This window comes from Oncorhynchus nerka, unplaced genomic scaffold (genome assembly GCF_034236695.1).
Source record: "Oncorhynchus nerka isolate Pitt River unplaced genomic scaffold, Oner_Uvic_2.0 unplaced_scaffold_3731, whole genome shotgun sequence".
Taxonomy (NCBI): domain Eukaryota; kingdom Metazoa; phylum Chordata; class Actinopteri; order Salmoniformes; family Salmonidae; genus Oncorhynchus; species Oncorhynchus nerka.
The window spans coordinates 1-20,491 of record NW_027037564.1 but is presented as its reverse complement, the minus strand read 5'-3'; the positions used below and the strand labels follow the sequence as shown (position 1 = coordinate 20,491).

At 44.0% G+C, this 20,491-nt stretch overlaps 1 protein-coding gene across 1 annotated transcript; it reads left to right on the top strand.

Moving 5' to 3' along the window:
* The first annotated feature begins 8,816 nt into the window (after positions 1 to 8,816).
* Positions 8,817 to 14,522, top strand: LOC135566690 (uncharacterized). The gene is made up of 2 exons (XM_065014331.1): positions 8,817 to 8,926; positions 13,501 to 14,522. The coding sequence occupies exon 2, from the start codon at positions 13,508 to 13,510 to the stop codon at positions 14,138 to 14,140; it is 633 nt and encodes a 210-aa protein (XP_064870403.1). The 5' UTR covers positions 8,817 to 8,926; positions 13,501 to 13,507; the 3' UTR covers positions 14,141 to 14,522.
* The last annotated feature ends 5,969 nt before the right edge of the window (positions 14,523 to 20,491 follow it).

Genomic DNA, 20,491 nt, shown 5'->3' with positions numbered 1-20,491 from the left:
GTACTATGTGGTGTAATCCAGGCAGTATTATGTGGTGTAATCCAGGCAGTATTATGTGGTTTAATCCAGGCAGTATTATGTGGTGTAATCCAGGCAGTATTATGTGGTGTAATCCAGGCATTATTATGTGGTGTAATCCAGGCAGTACTATGTGGTGTAATCCAGGCAGTATTATGTGGTGTAATCCTGGTGGTTCTATGTGGTGTAATCCAGGTGGTTCTATGTGGTGTAATCCAGGCAGTACTATGTTGTGTAATCCAGGCAGTATTATGTGGTGTAATCCAGGCAGTACTATGTGGTGTAATCCAGGCAGTATTATGTGGTGTAATCCAGGCAGTATTATGTGGTGTAATCCAGGCAGTACTATGTGGTGTAATCCAGGCAGTATTATGTGGTGTAATCCAGGCAGTTCTATATGGTGTAATCCAGGCAGTATTATGTGGTGTAATCCAGGCGGTACTATGTGGTGTAATCCAGGCGGTACTATGTGGTGTAATCCAGGCAGTATTACGTGGTGTAATCCAGGCAGTATTATGTGGTGTAATCCAGGCAGTAGTATGTGGTGTAATCCAGGTAGTTCTATGTGGTGTAATCCAGGCAGTACTATGTAGTGTAATCCAGGCAGAACTATGTGTAATCAGGCAGTATTACGTGGTGTAATCCAGGAAGTATTATGTGGTGTAATCAGGTAGTACTGTAATCCAGGCAGTGTTATGTGGTGTAATCCAGGTATTAAATCAGGCGGTATATCTGTGGTATAATCTATGGCAGGCAGTATTATGTGGTGTAATCCAGGCAGTATTATGTGGTGTAATCAGGCGGTACTATGTGGTGTAATCCAGGCAGTATGTGTGGTGTAATCCAGGCAGTGAATCCAGGCGGTACTGGGTGTAATCAGGCAGTGTTATGTGGTGTATGTTACTATGTGGTGTAATCCAGGCAGTATTATGTGGTGTAATCCAGGCAGTATTATGTGTTGTAATCAGGCAGCACTATGTGATGTAATCCAGGCAGTACTATGTGTGTAATCAGGCAGTATTATGTGGTGTAATCCAGGCAGTATTATGTGTTGTAATCCAGGCAGTACTATGTGGTGTAATCCAGGCAGTACTATGTAGTGTAATCCAGGCAGTATGTGGTGTAATCCAGGCAGTACTATGTGGTGTAATCCAGGCAGTATTATGTGGTGTAATCAGGTAGTTCTATGTGGTGTAATCCAGGCAGTACTATGGTGTAATCCAGGCAGAACATTATGGCAGTGGTGTAATCCAGGCAGTATTATGTGGTGTAATCCAGGCAGTACTATGTGGTGTAATCCAGGCAGTGTTATGTGGTGTAATCCAGCAGTACTATGTGGTGTAATCCAGGCAGTTTATTATGGCAGTACTATGGTGTAATCCAGGCAGTACTATGTAAGTGTAATCCAGGCAGTATTATATGGTGTAATCCAGGCAGTATATACTATGTGGTGTAATCAGGCAGTGATTATGTGGTGTAATCAAGGCAGTACTATGTGGTGTAATCAGGCAGTATTATGGTGTAATCCAGGCAGTACTATGTGGTGTAATCCAGGCAGTATATGTGGTGTAATCCAGGCAGTATTATGTGGTGTAATCCAGGCAGTATTATGTGGTGTAATCCAGGCAGTATTATGTGGTGTAATCAGGCAGTATTATGTGGTGTAATCCAGGCAGTATTATGTGGTGTAATCCAGGCAGTATTATGTGGTGTAATCCAAGGCAGTACTATGTGGTGTAATCAGGCAGTATTATGTGGTGTAATCAGGCAGTATTATGTGGTGTAATCCAGGCAGTATTATGTGGTGTAATCCAGTATGCAGTATTATGTGTGAGGGGGACATGAGGGAACAACACCACTGCTTTGTTTCAGTGTTATTGACAGCTTTATTTATATCTGTTAAGTAGAAACAGCAGAAACAGGATATTAATACAGTACTACATTTTACCAACCTGTCCCCTGTAACCCCTACAATATCTCTGGTCCAAGGCGTTATTATGTGCGTCCTGCTTGAATGCTCAGCATCCGCAAGCTTCACTAACGACCTGGACCAGAGCTACCTCAGAAATAGACCTTGACAGATGATATAAACAGGAGACAGTTCAAGTTTCAAGTCAGATGGAGGTGTAGAATTGTTCTCAAAGGAAGAAATGGTTGAAATAAATATTAAAATATTCACATTGCTATAATACAGTACCAAACTAATTCCTGGGGATATTGACTCAGCCCTTTATATGAGGAGAGAGACGATGATGAGAGAGTTGTTGACGCTGTTCGCCTTACAGTTAGTTAGTGTTACACTTCCGTTATTCAACTGTGTATATATAAAGGTACATCCTGAATGGCACCCTATTCCCTATAGGCCTAGTCAAAAGTAGTGCACTAGAAAGGGAATAGGAGGTGTCATTCAGGACTAAAAACTACAACGGTTGATTCAGTCAGCACTCACCTTGTATCAGACAGAACACACATTCCTCTTAACAACAGATGTGTGTTGACTTGACAACTTGACTTTACTAAAATCACATATTCCCCTTGACAACAGGTGCTTTGCAAAATCACATATTCCCCTTGACAACAGGTGCTTTACTAAAAACACACATTCCCCTTGACAACAGGTGTTTTTCTCTGACACATATTCCCCTTGACCACTAAAAACACACACATTCATATTCCCCTTGACAACAGGTGCTTTACTAAAAACACACATTCCCCTTGACAACAGGTGTTTCTCTGAGATCACATATTCCCTTGACAACAGGTGCTTTACTAAAAACACACATTCCCCTTGACAACAGAGTGTTTTCTCTGAGATCACATATTCCCCTTGACAACAGGTGCTACTAAAAACACACATTCCCCTTGACAACAGGTGTTTTCTCTGAGATCACATATTCCTCTTAAAACCTCTTGGCCTTTCGATCCCTTCATCATTTTCGTCAACATCCAGTGTATTGCAGAGCGCCAAATTCAAATTAAATTACTAAAAATATTTCATTTCATGAAATCACAAGTGCAATACACCAAACACAGTTTAGCTTCTTGTTAATCCACCTGGCGTGTCAGATTTCAAAAGGCTTTACGGTGAGGACAGCTCTCCAGCAGACAAAACATTACAAACAGCTAGCAGCAACGTAGATTAGTCACGAAAGTCAGAAAAGCAATAAAATGAATCGCTTACCTTTGATGATCTTCGTATGTTTCAATAAATGTTCCTTTTGTTCGATAAAGATTATTTTATATCCAGAAACCTCCATTTGGTTGGCGCATTTTGTTTAGTAATCCACAGGCTCGTGCGGCCCGGCCAGAGTTAAGCGAAAATTCAAATAGTGTCCGTAAAGTTTGTAGAAACATGTCAAACGTTTTTTATAATCAATGCTCAGGTTGTTTTACCATACTTTTAAAATGTATTTATTTATTTCACCTTTATTTAACCAGGTAGGCAAGTTGAGAACAAGTTCTCATTTACAGTGCGACCTGGCCAAGATAAAGCAAAGCAGTTAAACAGATACAACGACACAGAGTTACACATGGAGTAAAACAAACATACAGTCAATAATACAGTATAAACAAGTCTATATACAATGTGAGCAAATTAGGTGAGAAGGAGGTAAAAAGGCAAAAAGGCCATGGTGGCAAAGTAAATACAATATAGCAAGTAAAACATTGGAATGGTAGTTTTGCAATGGAAGAATGTGCAAAGTAGAAATAAAAATAATGGGGTGCAAAGGAGCAAAATAAATCAATAAATTAAATACAGTTGGGAAAAGAGGTAGTTGTTTTAGGCTAAATTATAGGTGGGCTATGTACAGGTGTGTAATCTGTAAGATGCTCTAAACAGTTGGTGCTTAAAGCTAGTGAGGAGATAAGTGTTTCCAGTTTCAGAGATTTTTGTAGTTCGTTCCAGTCGTGGCGGCAGAGAACTGGAAGGAGAGGCGGCAAAGAAAGAATTGGTTTTTGGGGGTGACTAGAGAGATATACCTGCTGGAGGCGTGTGCACAGGTTGGGAGATGCTATGGTGACCAGCGAGCTGAGATAGGGGGGACTTTACCTAGCAGGGTCTTGTAGATGACATGGGCAGTAGGTTTGGCGGCAGTATGAGCGAGGGCCAGCCAACGGAGCGTACAGGTTGCAATGGTGGGTAGTATATAGGGCTTTGGTGACAAAAGCGGATTGCACTGTGATAGACCCATCCAATTTGTTGAGTAGGGTATTGGAGGCTATTTTGTAATGACATCGCCAAAGTGAGGATTAGTAGGATGGTCAGTTTTACAAGGGTATGTTTGGCAGCATGAGTGAAGGATGCTTTGTTGCGAAATAGGAAGCCAATTCTAGATTTAACTTTGGATTGGAGATGTTTGATATGGGTCTGGAAGGAGAGTTTACAGTCTAACCAGACACCTAAGTATTTGTAGTTGTCCACGTATTCTAAGTCAGAGCCGTCCAGAGTAGTGATGTTGGACAGGCGGGTAGGTGCAGGTAGCGATCGGTTGAAGAGCATGCATTTAGTTTTACTTGTATTTAAGAGCAATTGGAGGCCACGGAAGGAGAGTTGTATGGCATTGAAGCTTGCCTGGAGGGTTGTTAACACAGTGTCCAAAGAAGGGCCGGAAGTATACAGAATGGTGTCGTCTGCGTAGAGGTGGATCAGAGACTCACCAGCAGCAAGAGCGACCTCATTGATGTATACAGAGAAGAGAGTCGGTCCAAGAATTGAACCCTGTGGCACCCCCATAGAGACTGCCAGAGGTCCGGACAGCAGACCCTCCGATTTGACACACTGAACTCTATCAGAGAAGTAGTTGGTGAACCAGGCGAGGCAATCATTTGAGAAACCAAGGCTGTCGAGTCTGCCGATGAGGATGTGGTGGTTGACAGAGTCGAAAGCCTTGGCCAGATCAATGAATACGGCTGCACAGTAATGTTTCTTATCGATGGCGGTTAAGATATCGTTTAGGACCTTGAGCGTGGCTGAGGTGCACCCATGACCAGCTCTGAAACCAGATTGCATAGCAGAGAAGGTATGGTGAGATTCGAAATGGTCGGTAATCTGTTTGTTGACTTGGCTTTCGAAGACCTTAGAAAGGCATGGTAGGATAGATATAGGTCTGTAGCAGTTTGGGTCAAGAGTGTCCCCCTTTGAAGAGGGGGATGACCGCAGCTGCTTTCCAATCTTTGGGAATCTCAGACGACACGAAAGAGAGGTTGAACAGGCTAGTAATAGGGGTGGCAACAATTTCGGCAGATAATTTTAGAAAGAAAGGGTCCAGATTGTCTAGCCCGGCTGATTTGTAGGGGTCTAGATTTTTCAGCTCTTTCAGAACTTCAGCTGAATGGATTTGGGAGAAGGAGAAATGGGGAAGGCTTGGGCGAGTTGCTGTTGGGGGTGCAGTGCTGTTGACCGGGGTAGGAGTAGCCAGGTGGAAAGCATGGCCAGCCGTAGAAAAATGCTTATTGAAATTCTCAATTATGGTGGATTTATCAGTGGTGACAGTGTTTCCTATCTTCAGTGCAGTGGGCAGCTGGGAGGAGGTGTTCTTATTCTCCATGGACTTTACAGTGTCCCAGAACTTTTTTGAGTTAGTGTTGCAGGAAGCAAATTTCTGCTTGAAAAAGCTAGCCTTGGCTTTTCTAACTGCCTGTGTATAACGGTTTCTAGCTTCCCTGAACAGCTGCATATCACGGGGGCTGTTCGATGCTAATGCAGAACGCCATAGGATGTTTTTGTGTTGGTTAAGGGCAGTCAGGTCTGGGGAGAACCAAGGGCTATATCTGTTCCTGGTTCTAAATTTCTTGAATGGGGCATGTTTATTTAAGATTGTTAGGAAGGCATTTAAAAAAAATATCCAGGCATCCTCTACTGACGGGATGAGATCAATATCCTTCCAGGATACCCCGGCCAGGTCGATTAGAAAGGCCTGCTCTCTGAAGTGTTTCAGGGAGCGTTTTACAGTGATGAGTGGAGGTCGTTTGACCGCTGACCCATTACGGATGCAGGCAATGAGGCAGTGATCGCTGAGATCTTGGTTGAAGACAGCAGAGGTGTATTTAGAGGGGAAGTTGGTTAGGATGATATCTATGAGGGTGCCCGTGTTTAAGGCTTTGGGGGGGTACCTGGTAGGTTCATTGATCATTTGTGTGAGATTGAGGGCATCAAGTTTAGATTGTAGGATGGCTGGGGTGTTAAGCATGTTCCAGCTTAGGTCGCCTAGCAGCACGAGCTCTGAAGATAGATGGGGGGCAATCAGTTCACATATGGTGTCCAGAGCACAGCTGGGGGCAGAGGGTGGTCTATAGCAGGCGGCAACGGTGAGAGACTTGTTTTTAGAGAGGTGGATTTTTAAAAGTAGAAGTTCAAATTGTTTGGGTACAGACCTGGATAGTAGGACAGAACTCTGCAGGCTATCTTTGCAGTAGATTGCAACACCGCCCCTTTGGCAGTTCTATCTTGTCTGAAAATGTTGTAGTTTGGAATTAAAATTTCTGAATTTTTGGTGGTCTTCCTAAGCCAGGATTCAGACACAGCTAGAACATCCGGGTTGGCAGAGTGTGCTAAAGCAGTGAATAGAACAAACTTAGGGAGGAGGCTTCTAATGTTAACATGCATGAAACCAAGGCTATTACGGTTACAGAAGTCATCAAAAGAGAGCGCCTGGGGAATAGGAGTGGAGCTAGGCACTGCAGGGCCTGGATTCACCTCTACATCGCCAGAGGAACATAGGAGGAGAAGAATAAGGGTACGGCTAAAAGCAATAAGAATTGGTCGTCTAGAACGTCTGGAACAGAGAGTAAAAGGAGGTTTCTGGGGGCGATAAAATAGCATCAAGGTATAATGTACAGACAAAGGTATGGTAGGATGTGAATACAGTGGAGGTAAACCTAGGTATTGAGTGATGAAGAGAGAGATATTGTCTCTAGAAACATCATTGAAACCAGGAGATGTCATTGCATGTGTGGGTGGTGGAACTAATAAGTTGGATAAGGTATAGTGAGCAGGACTAGAGGCTCTACAGTGAAATAAGCCAATAAACACTAACCAGAACAGCAATGGACAAGACATATTGACATTAAGGAGAGGCATCCTTAGTCGAGTGATCAAAAGGGTCCAGGGAGTGGAGAGGTTGGTTTGGGGGTCACGGCGATTTAGACAGCTAGCCAGGACATCGGTAGCAAGCTAGCATAGGATGGAGGTCTGTTGTTAGCCACCTCTTGCGTTCCGTCAGTAGATTAGTGGAGTTCCGTGTGGTAGAGGGATTAGTCCAAATCACACAACAACAAAAAAATAAAAACAATAGATATAGTTATAGAGGCCCAAGAAGAAACATAATAATAATAAAAATAAATAAATTGTCCGATTGTCTATTCTGAGAGCAGCCGGTAAGACAGCTAACGGCCGCAGATGGGCGTTCAGGTAACGTAGCGCCGGATCTCCTTCGGCAGTCCAGTTATGAAGGCCCGGTGGGGCTCCGCGTAGGCAGTAAAACGGGTCCGGATAGGTGACTGCAGCCCAGGAGTGATTGACGGAGCTCAGGAGTGATTGACGGAGCTGGCTAGCTCCGGAGTAATTGATGTTTGCTCCGGTATCGACGAAAGCAGATAGACACACGGATAGCAGCCAGCTAGCTGTGAGATCCGGGAATGAATGTCCAGAGAGCAGTTGAAATCCAGGGACATGGAGAGAAAAATTGGTCCGGTATGTTCCGTTCCGAGCCGCGCTGCGCCGTACAAAACTGGCGATAGATTTTCGAGCTAAAGGATAGCTGATGACCACAAACCGTGGTTAGGTGAATACTAACGAGTTGCCAGTAAAGAAGCTAACTAGCTTCTGAACTAGCTTCTGATTAGCTTCTGGCTAGCTCCTGGCTAGCTTCTGGCTAGTTTCTGGCTAGCTTCTTGGAGTTTCTGGCTAGCTTCTGGCTAGCTTCTTGGAGGATTGCAGATTTGAGGTAAATAATACTTATTTATAAATATAAATTGGTGAGGCGGGTTGCAGGAGAGTGTTTTGAAGATGAGTTGATGGAAAATAAAAATAAAATGTATGTGAAAAAAGTTGTAAATTTATATATATACAGGACACGACAAGAAGAGGACAAAGAGCGTCTGAACTGCTATGCCATCTCGGGCAATCATATTTAAACCGGTAGCCTTTTCAATAGGAGAGAGAGAGAAAGGTCTCGCTCCAGGCGCCGCACATGCACACATCTGGGGAAACCTAGCTATCCACTAGGTGGTCGCTCATTTTTCAGAATAAAAGCCTGAAAATATGCGCGCACATGCACACATCTGGGGAACCTAGCACCATCAGGTGGTCGCCTATTTTTCAGAATAAAAAGCCTGAAAATATGTCTAAAGGAGGAACAAAAGTAACATGCAAAACAGGCTAGACAAAAAGAGGGTTTTATAACAGAACCTGAATTGCACTGGTTGTTACTGACCACTAAAGCAGCTAGTTTGAATGGAATTAGTCCCCCAAAGGAGGAACGTAAAAAAAAGGAGGAAAGGGTTGAGCCCTTGGCTGTAGCTCAAACATCTGGGTCTCCAGACTACAGCTTTGGTCTAGGATCAGGTGCCCCTGTCTATGTAATCTCTTTCATTATGATTATAAGGATTAAAACTGATCCTAGATAAAAGCTTAAACTCGGAGACTCTTCATGAATCGAAGAGGCAGGAAGTAGGGAAGAACTTTGTGTTATGGAACACAGCCCAGCCCAGGACTGGGATTACGTTCATCATTTCCTGTAATCTCTGGGCTCTTCATGGGTAGTCCTGCCCCCAGAGTAAATAATGATACACAAACACACAGACAGCAAAGCTTGCAGATCATCCAATCAACTTCTCACACGGCCTCATACAGATCTACAGGGACACCGAGCACCAGAGAACAAGAGATTACATTTAATCTCACCAGGTACAGTAAAAACATTTAGTTAGATCTAGTCTGTCCTTACTAAACAAGTTAGGTCTAGTCTGTCCTTACTAAACAAGTTAGATCTAGTCTGTCTTTACTAAACAAGTTAGATCTAGTCTGTCTAAACTTACTGTCTAAAACAAGTTAGATCTAGTCATGTCTTACTAAACAAGTTAGATCTAGTCTGTCTACTAAACAAGTTAGATCTAGTCTGTCCTTACTAAACAAGTTAGATCTAGTCTGTCTTTACTAAACAAGTTAGATCTAGTCTGTCTTTACTAAACAAGTTAGATCTAGTCTATCTTTACTAAACAAGTTAGATCTAGTCTGTCTTTACTAAACAAGTTAGATCTAGTCTGTCTTTACTAAACAAGTTAGATCTAGTCTGTCTTTACTAAACAAGTTAGATATAGTCTGTCTTTACTAAACAAGTTAGATCTAGTCTGTCTTTACTAAACAAGTTAGATATAGTCTGTCTTTACTAAACAAGTTAGTTCTAGTCTGTCTTTACTTAATAAGTCTGTCCCCCCTCCATCTACACCTGCTCTTACAACTGCATTGCTTGCTGTTTGGGGTTTTAGGCTGGTTTCTGTACAGCACCCTTGATATCAGCTGATGTACGAAGGGCTTTATAAACACATTTGATTTGGATTGAAGTGGGATTTAACAAGTGACATCAATAAGGGATCATATCTTTCACCTGGATTCACCTGATCAGTCTATGTCATGGAAAGAGCAGTTCTTCCTAATGTTTTATACACTCAGTGAATATTTATATACTTTTTTACATTAAGTTTTTCCAGAATAATAAAGCAGTACGATCAAAATGTATTCACTTTAATAAGTTGACGTTACCTGAAACCTTGACAGATTGTGGCTGAAAATATATACATTATTATATATATATTATATACATTATCAACCCATTTTTTCTGCATTAAAACATGGTACGGTAAAATAGAGACAGATTTTCCCTTCGTTCATGATGTTCACTTATAAATTCTAATAGGTATATATGTGTTTAACGGTTTAAACCTTATAACTTTAACAGGTATATGTGTTTAACTGTTTAAACCTTATAACTTTAACAGGTAAATGTTTTTAACGGTTTAAACATTCATTGTCGTGTAGTTACATATTTTATTTCCTTTTAAGTTTCATGTTCCTGGATCCTTCAGGAGATTCTATTTCAAACTAACACTTGACTCATCCAGGTGTGGTCCCAAATCACACCCTACTAAATTCTTCTAAGTGAAAATGTGCTCAAACCTGCCGGGCTGTTCATGTTGATGACGTTTCATGATAATCGTCAAGAGGGCTCACGTTACTAGGTTACCACAGTTATTTTAGGCCAACGATAACAACTGTCCTATTGTCACTAGTAGAAAGAGGAGGCAGGGAAGCGCTACTGAGGTACACAATAGTACATTCTGGTAGACAGAAGGGGCTCTTTGGTAAAAGGGGTGAATTGGTCATCAAAAAGAAAGGAGGACCAAGGCTCAGACTATTTTCTCTGTATATATCAATGATGTTGCTCTTGCTGCGGGCGATTCCCTGATCCACCTCTACGCAGACGACACCATTCTATATACTTCCGGCCCGTCCTTGGACACTGTGCTATCTAACCTCCAAACGAGCTTCAATGCCATACAACACTCCTTCCGTGGCCTCCAACTGCTCTTAAACGCTAGTAAAACCAAATGCATGCTTTTCAACCGTTCGCTGCCTGCACCCGCACGCCTAACCAGCATCACCACCCTGGATGGTTCCGACCTAGAATATGTGGACATCTATAAGTACCTAGGTGTCTGGCTAGACTGTAAACTCTCCTTCCAGACTCATATCAAACATCTCCAATCGAAAATCAAATCAAGAGTCGGCTTTCTATTCCGCAACAAAGCCTCCTTCACTCACGCCGCCAAACTTACCCTAGTAAAACTGACTATCCTACCGATCCTCGACTTCGGCGATGTCATCTACAAAATTGCTTCCAACACTCTACTCAGCAAACTGGATGCAGTTTATCACAGTGCCATCCGTTTTGTCACTAAAGCACCTTATACCACCCACCACTGCGACTTGTATGCTCTAGTCAACTGGCCCTCGCTACATATTCGTCGCCAGACCCACTGGCTCCAGGTCATCTACAAGTCCATGCTAGGTAAAGCTCCGCCTTATCTCAGTTCACTGGTCACGATGGCAACACCCACCCGTAGCACGCGCTCCAACAGGTGTATCTCACTGATCATCCCTAAAGCCAACACCTCATTTGGCCGCCTTTCGTTCCAGTTCTCTGCTGCCTGTGACTGGAACGAATTGCAAAATCGCTGAAGTTGGAGACTTTATCTCCCTCACCAACTTCAAACATCTGCTATCTGAGCAGCTAACCGATCGCTGCAGCTGTACATAGTCTATTGGTAAATAGCCCACCCATTTTTACCTACCTCATTCCCATACTGTTTTTATTTATTTAATTTTCTGCTCTTTTGCACACCAATATCTCTACCTGTACATGACCATCTGATAATTTATCACTCCAGTGTTAATCTGCAAAATTGTAATTATTCGCCTACCTCCTCATGCCTTTTGCACACAATGTATATAGACTCTCCTTTTTTCTACTGTATTATTGACTTGTTAATTGTTTACTCCATGTGTAACTCTGTGTTGTCTGTTCACACTGCTATGCTTTTATCTTGGCCAGGTCGCAGTTGCAAATGAGAACTTGTTCTCAACTAGCCTACCTGGTTAAATAAAGGTGAAATAAATGAAAAAGAAAAAGGCACTCTTCATACAATTAATTCAAATGCCTTTATTTGTAGGTTCAATAGAAACAAAGTTTTAAAAATCCGACGTGTTTCGGCTGCATGGCCTTCGTCAGGGATTTGCTTTCGTCAGATTTTTAAAACTTTGTTTCTATTGAACATGCCCTACAAATAAAGACATTTTAATTAATTATATGAAGAGTGCCTTGTTCCTCTATTTTTGATGTTCTATTGTCACGTTCCACAGCAAGAAAACCAAATATGTCACTGAAACAGAAGGGGGAACTAACAAAGAGTCACTGACAGCAACCAAAACGAAAAGGCTGGGGTTTTAGGAGGGGTTCTGAAAGACACTCATGGTGTCCACTGAACGTTGACTAGCAACAACAACTGGAGCCTAAAAGACACCCACCATGAGACCCACTAAATTCACCAAGAACAGGCAAACAAAATGAAAACACACACCAAACTTAAAGACATGAAGTAAACCACAACTAGAGGAGTTAACCCTCCACATCTCTAAAGACAACTAAAGGTGTTAACCCTCGACATCTATCAAGACAAGTAAAGGTGTTAACCCTCGACATCTATCAAGACAACTAGAGGAGTTAACCCTCCACATCTCTAAAGACAACTAGAGGAGTTAACCCTCCACATCTATCAAGACAACTAGAGGAGTTAACCCTCCACATCTCTAAAGACAACTAAAGGTGTTAACCCTCGACATCTCTAAAGACAACTAAAGGTGTTAACCCTCGACATCTATCAAGACAACTAGAGAAGTTAACCCTCCACATCTATCAAGACAACTAGAGGAGTTAACCCTCCACATCTCTAAAGACAACTAGAGGAGTTAATCCTCCACATCTATCAAGACAACTAGAGGTGTTAACCCTCCACATCTCTAAAGACAACTAGAGGAGTTAACCCTCCACATCTATCAGACAACTAGAGAAGTTAACCCTCGACATCTATCAAGACAACTAGAGGAGTTAACGGTCCACATCTCTGAAGACAACTAGAGGAGTTAACCCTCCACATCTATCAAGACAACTAGAGGAGTTAACCCTCCACATCTATAAAGACAACTAAAGGAGTTAACCCTCCACATCTGTCAAGACAACTAAAGGTGTTAACCCTACACATCTATTAAGACAACTGGAGCACTGGGCCAGACACTTAAATATCACCTGGGCCAGACACTCTTAAATAACACCTGGGCCAGCCACTCTTAAATATCACCTGGGCCAGCCGCTCTTAAATATCACCTGGGCCAGCCGCTCTTAAATATCACCTGGCCCAGACACTCTTAAATATCACCTTGGCCAGCCACTCTTAAATATCACCTTGGCCAGCCGCTCTTAAATATCACCTTGGCCAGCCACTCTTAAATATCACCTGGGCTCTTGAATATCACCTGGGCCATCACAATTGAAGCAAATTCCAATGAATGAGATGGACAAGCAAGCACAGGTGTAACACATACTGACTAACGAGGTGACACCAATTGGTTGCCCCTACATGCTAACATCCAACCTCGAAATATAAAAATATAATTAAACAGCCTGTAACACATTTGCCAGTGTAGTGATGTAGGGAACAGCCACGTTAGTGCACTCCAACGCCATTAAGGTCCAGACCTCTTAACAGAGGCTTATAGTGTATATGGAAGGTAACATACTATCCATCCCGGATGGAAGGTAACTTCATAACTCTATCACCATCAACTGTATTGTTTAATGCTGTCTGTTTTCTTTCTCTCTCTACCCCCCTCTCTCACCCCCCCTCTCTCTCTCTCTACCTCCCCAGGGGTACCATGGTTCGAACATTGAACAATATGAAGGAGCTGAGAGGTTCTAGGTTTGGTCGTCCCTCACCCAGGCACGGACTCAAGCTCCTTTTCTGGTTCGCCAAAGATCACATCGTCATCGAAAATGGCAACCCGACGGTTACAAATTGCGACCCCAAAAAGGGAGACTTTGGATTCCATTACTTCCAGAACAGACGTGAGTGTGAAAACAACAAGAGGCTGCTTCCTTGTAGTGAGTACCCATTCTATGAGGTGGGCAACCTCTACCTCCTAACATCTAAATCCTTGCCTAAATATGTCAGTAAGGGCAACACTCATCAGATAGATGCCAGCAACATGGACCGCCTCATCATCAGTATGCGTCCAGACATGATAGTGGATAAGGTCTATGTGACCCAACACGAAGACCTGAAGAGCTTCAACCCGGTCAACACCTATTGCATCAGCAGGGAGTTGCTCATGAACATACGTCGCCATTCATTGACAAACTTCCTGGAACAGGCGGGCTATAACACCCATGAGTCTGGGGATACCAGGATTGATATGGAAGGTGGATCCAGAGCTCCACCCAGAGCTCCACCCAGAGCTCCACCCAGAGCTGCACCAGGCTTCTGGGAAAGCTACTGTACCATACTGTAACCAGGCTTCTGGGAAAGCTACTCTACCATACTGTAACCAGGCTTCTGGGAAAGCTACTGTACCATACTGTAACCAGACTTCTGGGAAAGCTACTGTACCATACTGTAACCAGGCTTCTGGGAAAGCTACTGTACCATACTGTAACCAGGCTTCTGGGAAAGCTACTGTACCATACTGTAACCAGGCTTCTGGGAAAGCTACTGTACCATACTGTAACCAGGCTTCTGGGAAAGCTACTGTACCATACTGTAACCAGGCTTCTGGGAAAGCTACTGTACCATACTGTAACCAGGCTTCTGGGAAAGCTACTGTACCATACTGTAACCAGGCTTCTGGGAAAGCTACTCTACCATACTGTAGATCAGTGTCCTTTAGTCCTGGTCCTGGGGACCTGAAGGGGGAACGTTTGGTTGTGCCCCAGCACATTGCTGTTATGGTATCTTAATTTCCACTAATACATTTTAGTCGTTTATCGAACACTCTTATCCAGAGTGACTTCAGAGCATTAAACTAAAGGCAGATGAACAGCAGCATCCTGTATCACAGTCAGAGCAAGTCAACTGTTTCTGTTACCATTACTGAGAGGGTTGTTGCTGTTGGGTTCTGCTACTGGCTAATGTACATCTGTATTTTTAAAATACAAAATAATTTTAAAATTAAATACACTTCAAAATACACGTATCTTGTCGTTTCTTTTCCAAACATTGATATTTATGTTATTTTGTAATTGTATTTTGACATTGTTCCCCCTTTCCCTTGTTGTGATCCAATGTGGATTTCCTCTTCACTTCAACCCAGAACATGTGATGACATTAAATCAATGTGGAAAAGTCTGATTGGATTTGCAAGTCAACTACATAAGAGCATTTCATCTAGTGGCCGACAATGAATGCAACAAGTAATCATTCTCTAATTCTTTAGAGGCTAATTCATTGAGTCTATATACCAACTCTATACACCACATCTATATACCAGTCTACCAAGTCTATATACCAGTCTACCAAGTCTATATACCAGTCTACCAAGTCTATATACCAAATCTATATACCAGTCTACCAAGTCTATAAACCAAATCTATATACCAGTCTACCACGTCTATATACCAAATCTATACACCAGTCTACCAACTCTATACACCAAATCTATATACCAATCTACCAAGTCTATATACCAAATCTATATACCAGTCTACCAAGTCTATATACCAAATCTATATACCAGTCTACCAAATCTATATACCAGTCTACCAAGTCTATATACCAAATCTATTTACCAGTCTACCAAATCTATATACCAGTCTACCAAATCTATATACCAGTCTACCAAGTCTATATACCAGTCTACCAAATCTATATACCAGTCTACCAAATCTATATACCAGTCTACCAAATCTATATACCAGTCTACCAAGTCTATATACCAGTCTACCAAGTCTATATACCAAATCTATATACCAGTCTACCAAGTCTATATACCAAATCTATATACCAGTCTACCAAATCTATATACCAGTCTACCAAGTCTATATACCAAATCTATATACCAGTCTACCAAGTCTATATACCAGTCTACCAAGTCTATATACCAGTCTACCAAGTCTATATACCAAATCTATTTACCAGTCTACCAAATCTATATACCAGTCTACCAAATCTATATACCAGTCTACCAAATCTATATACCAGTCTACCACGTCTATATACCAAATCTATATACCAGTCTACCAAGTCTATATACCAGTCTACCAAGTCTATATACCAGTCTACCAAATCTATATACCAGTCTACCAAATCTATATACCAGTCTACCAAGTCTATTTACCAAGTCTATATACCAGTCTACCAAATCTATATACCAGTCTACCAAGTCTATATACCAAATCTATATACCAGTCTACCAAATCTATATACCAGTCTACCAAGTCTATATACCAAATCTAAAGTCAATCTGATTTATGGTTCATGAGTAAATGTTTAAAGTATGTTGTAGCATTAGCATGTGTGCTAACATGCGTCTATAGGTACAGTGCGGCCATATTTGAACGTAGCAACTATTTTTTTTCTCAAAACTATTAAAGACTAAAAATCTGAAGTGAATGTGATGTATTGTTCATAAAGGAGAAGATGATTCCAGATGGTTTTGAACATTAGTTGTAAATAATGATTTGTTAATAGTTGCCATGTTATTTTGGAGATATCAGTACAACATTATAGAGACTGTAATGGTTTTCTTCATCTGAATGAGAGGCGGACTAAAGCGCAGAGTGGTGGTTATTCATGTTCTTTAATTTATAAAGAAACTACACATGGGATAACTAACAAAAACAACAAACGTGAGAAAACCTAAAACAGTCCTATCTGGTGCAAACACAGAGACAGGAACAATCACCCACAAAACACACAGTGACACCTAGGTTACCTCAGTATGATTCTCAATCAGAGACAACTAATGACACCTGCCTCTGATTGAGAACCATACTAGGCCGAAACATAGAAATACCCAAATCATAGAAAAACAAACATAGACTGCCCACCCAACTCACGCCCTGACCATACTAACTAAATACAAAACACAGGAAATAAAGGTCAGAACGTGACAGAGACAAAGTAGAATCGCAATTCAACGGCTCAGACACAAGAGGTATGTGGCAGGGTCTACAGTCAATCACGGATTACAAAAATAAAACCAGCCCAGTCACGGACCAGGATGCCTTTGCTCCCAGGCAGACTAAATAACTTTTTGCCCGCTTGAGGACAATACAGTGCCACTGACACGGCCCGCAACCAAAACATGCGGACTCTCCTTCACTGCAGCCGAGGTGAGTAAAACATTTAAACGTGTTAACCCTCGCAAGGCAGCAGGCCCAGACGGCAACCCCAGCCGCGCCCTCAGAGCATGCGCAGACCAGCTGGCTGGTGTGTTTACGGACATATTCAATCAATCCCTATCCCAGTCTGCTGTTCCCACATGCTTCAAGAGGGCCACCATTGTTCCTGTTCCCAAGACAGCCAAGGTAACTGAGCTAAACGACTACCTCCCCGTAGCACTCACTTCCGTCATCATGAAGTGCTTTGAGAGACTAGTCAAGGACCATATCACCTCCACCCTACCTGACACCCTAAACCCACTCGAATTTGCTTACCGCCCAAATAGGTCCACAGACGATGCAATCTCAACCACACTGCACACTGCCCTAACCCATCTGGACATGTGAGAATGCTGTTCATCGACTACAGCTCAGCATTTAACACCATAGTACCCTCCAAACTCGTCATCAAGCTCAAGACCCTGGGTCTCGACCCCGCCCTGTGCAACTGGGTACTGGACTTCCTGACGGGCCACCCCCAGGTGGTGAGGGTAGGTAACAACATCTCCACCCCGCTGATCCTCAACACGGGGGCCCCACAAGGGTGCGTTCTGAGCCCTCTCCTGTACTCCCTGTTCACCCACGACTGCGTGGCCACGCGCGCCTCCAACTCAATCATCAAGTTTGCGGATGACACAACAGTGGTAGGCTTGATTACCAACAACGACGAGACGGCCTACAGGGAGGAGGTGAGGGCCCTCGGAGTGTGGTGTCAGGAAAATAACCTCACACTCAACGTCAACAAAACTAAGGAAATGATTGTGGACTTCAGGAAACAGCAGAGGGAACACCCCCCTATCCACATCGATGGAACAGTAGTGGAGAGGGTAGTAAGTTTTAAGTTCCTCGGCGTACACATCACAGACAAACTGAATTGGTCCACCCACACAGACAGCATCGTGAAGAAGGGGCAGCCGCGCTTCTTCAACCTCAGGAGGCTGAAGAAATTCGGCTTGTCACCAAAAGCACTCACAAACTTCTACAGATGCACAATCGAGAGCATCCTGGCGGGCTGTATCACCGCCTGGTACGGCAACTGCTCCGCCTCAACCGTAAGGCTCTCCAGAGGGTAGTGAGGTCCGCACAACGCATCACCGGGGGCAAACTACCTGCCCTCCAGGACACCTACACCACCCGATGTTACAGGAAGGCCATAAAGATCATCAAGGACATCAACAACCCGAGCCACTGCCTGTTCACCCCGCTATCATCCAGAAGGCGAGATCAGTACAGGTGCATCAAAGCTGGGACCGAGAGACTGAAAAACAGCTTCTATCTCAAGGCCATCAGACTGTTAAACAGCCACCACTAACATTGAGTGGCTGTTGCCAACACACTGACATTGACACTGACTCAACTCCAGCCACTTTAATAATGGGAATTGATGGGAAATGATGTAAATATATCACTAGCCACTTTAACTATGCCACTTTGTTTACTTTGTCTACATACTCATCTCATATGTATATACTGTACTCGATACCATCTACTGTCCGCCTCCCTGCGGACCTGGCATCCTTTCACTCCCTCCTCTCTACATTTTCCTCCTCTGTCTCTGCTGCTAAAGCCACTTTCTACCACTCTAAATTCCAAGCATCTGCCTCTAACCCTAGGAAGCTCTTTGTCACCTTCTCCTCCCTCTTGAATCCTCCTTCCCCTCCCCCCCCCCTCCCTCTCTGCAGATGACTTCGTCAACCATTTTGAAAAGAAGGTCGACGACATCCGATCCTCGCTTGCTAAGTCAAACGACACCGCTGGTTCTGCTCACACTGCCCTACCCTGTGCTCTGACCTCTTTCTCCCTCTCTCTCCAGATGACATCTCGCGTCTTGTGACGGCTGGCCGCCCAACAACCTGCCCGCTTGACCCTATCCCCTCCTCTGTTCTCCAGACCATCTCCGGTGACCTTCTCCCTTACCTCACCTCGCTCATCAACTCATCCCTGACCGCTGGCTACGCTCCCTCCCGTCTTCAAGAGAGCGAGAGTTGCACCCCTTCTGAAAAAACCTACACTCGATCCCTCCGATGTCAACAACTACAGACCAGTATCCCTTCTTTCTTTTCTCTCCAAAACTCTTGAACGTGCCGTCCTTGGCCAGCTCTCCCGCTATCTCTCTCAGAATGACCTTCTTGATCCAAATCAGTCAGGTTTCAAGACTAGTCATTCAACTGAGACTGCTCTTCTCTGTATCACGGAGGCACTCCGCACTGCTAAAGCTAACTCTCTCTCCTCTGCTCTCATCCTTCTAGACCTATCGGCTGCCTTCGATACTGTGAACCATCAGATCCTCCTCTCCACCCTCTCCGAGTTGGGCATCTTCGGCGCGGCCCGCGCTTGATTGCAGCCCTACCTGACAGGTCGCTCCTACTCAGGTGGCGTGGCGAGAATCTGTCTCCTCACCACGCGCTCTCACCACTGGTGTCCCCAGGGCTCTGTTCTAGGCCCATCTCCTATTCTCGCTATACACCAAGTCACTTGGCTCTGTCATAACCTCACATGGTCTCTCCTATCATTGCTATGCAGACGACACACAATTAATCTTCTCCTTTCCCCCTCTGATGACCAGGTGGCGAATCGCATCTCTGCATGTCTGGCAGACATATCAGTGTGGATGACGGATCACCACCTCAAGCTGAACCTCGGCAAGACGGAGCTGCTCTTCCTCCCGGGTAGGACTGCCCGTTCCATGATCTCGCCATCACGGTTGACAACTCCATCGTGTCCTCCTCCCAGAGCGCTAAGAACCTTGGCGTGATCCTGGACAACACCCTGTCGTTCTCAACTAACATCAAGGCGGTGGCCCGTTCCTGTAGGTTCATGCTCTACAACATCCGCAGAGTACGACCCTGCCTCACACAGGAAGCGGCGCAGGTCCTAATCCAGGCACTTGTCATCTCCCGTCTGGATTACTGCAACTCGCTGTTGGCTGGGCTCCTTGCCTGTGCCATTAAACCCCTACAACTCATCCAGAACGCCGCAGCCCGTCTGGTGTTCAACCTTCCCAAGTTCTCTCACGTCACCCCGCTCCTCCGCTCTCTCCACTGGCTTCCAGTTGAAGCTCGCATCCGCTACAAGACCATGGTGCTTGCCTACGGAGCTGTGAGGGGAACGGCACCTCAGTACCTCCAGGCTCTGATCAGGCCCTACACCCAAACAAGGGCACTGCGTTCATCCACCTCTGGCCTGCTCGCCTCCCTAACCCTGAGGAAGTACAGTTCCCGCTCAGCCCAGTCAAAACTGTTCGCTGCTCTGGCCCCCCAATGGTGGAACAAACTCCCTCACGACGCCAGGACAGCGGAGTCAATCACCACCTTCCGGAGACACCTGAAACCCCACCTCTTTAAGGAATACCTAGGATAGGATAAAGTAATCCTTCTCACCCCCCTTAAAAGACCTAGATGCACTATTGTAAAGTGGCTGTTCCACTGGATGTCATAAGGTGAAAGCACCAATTTGTAAGTCGCTCTGGATAAGAGCGTCTGCTA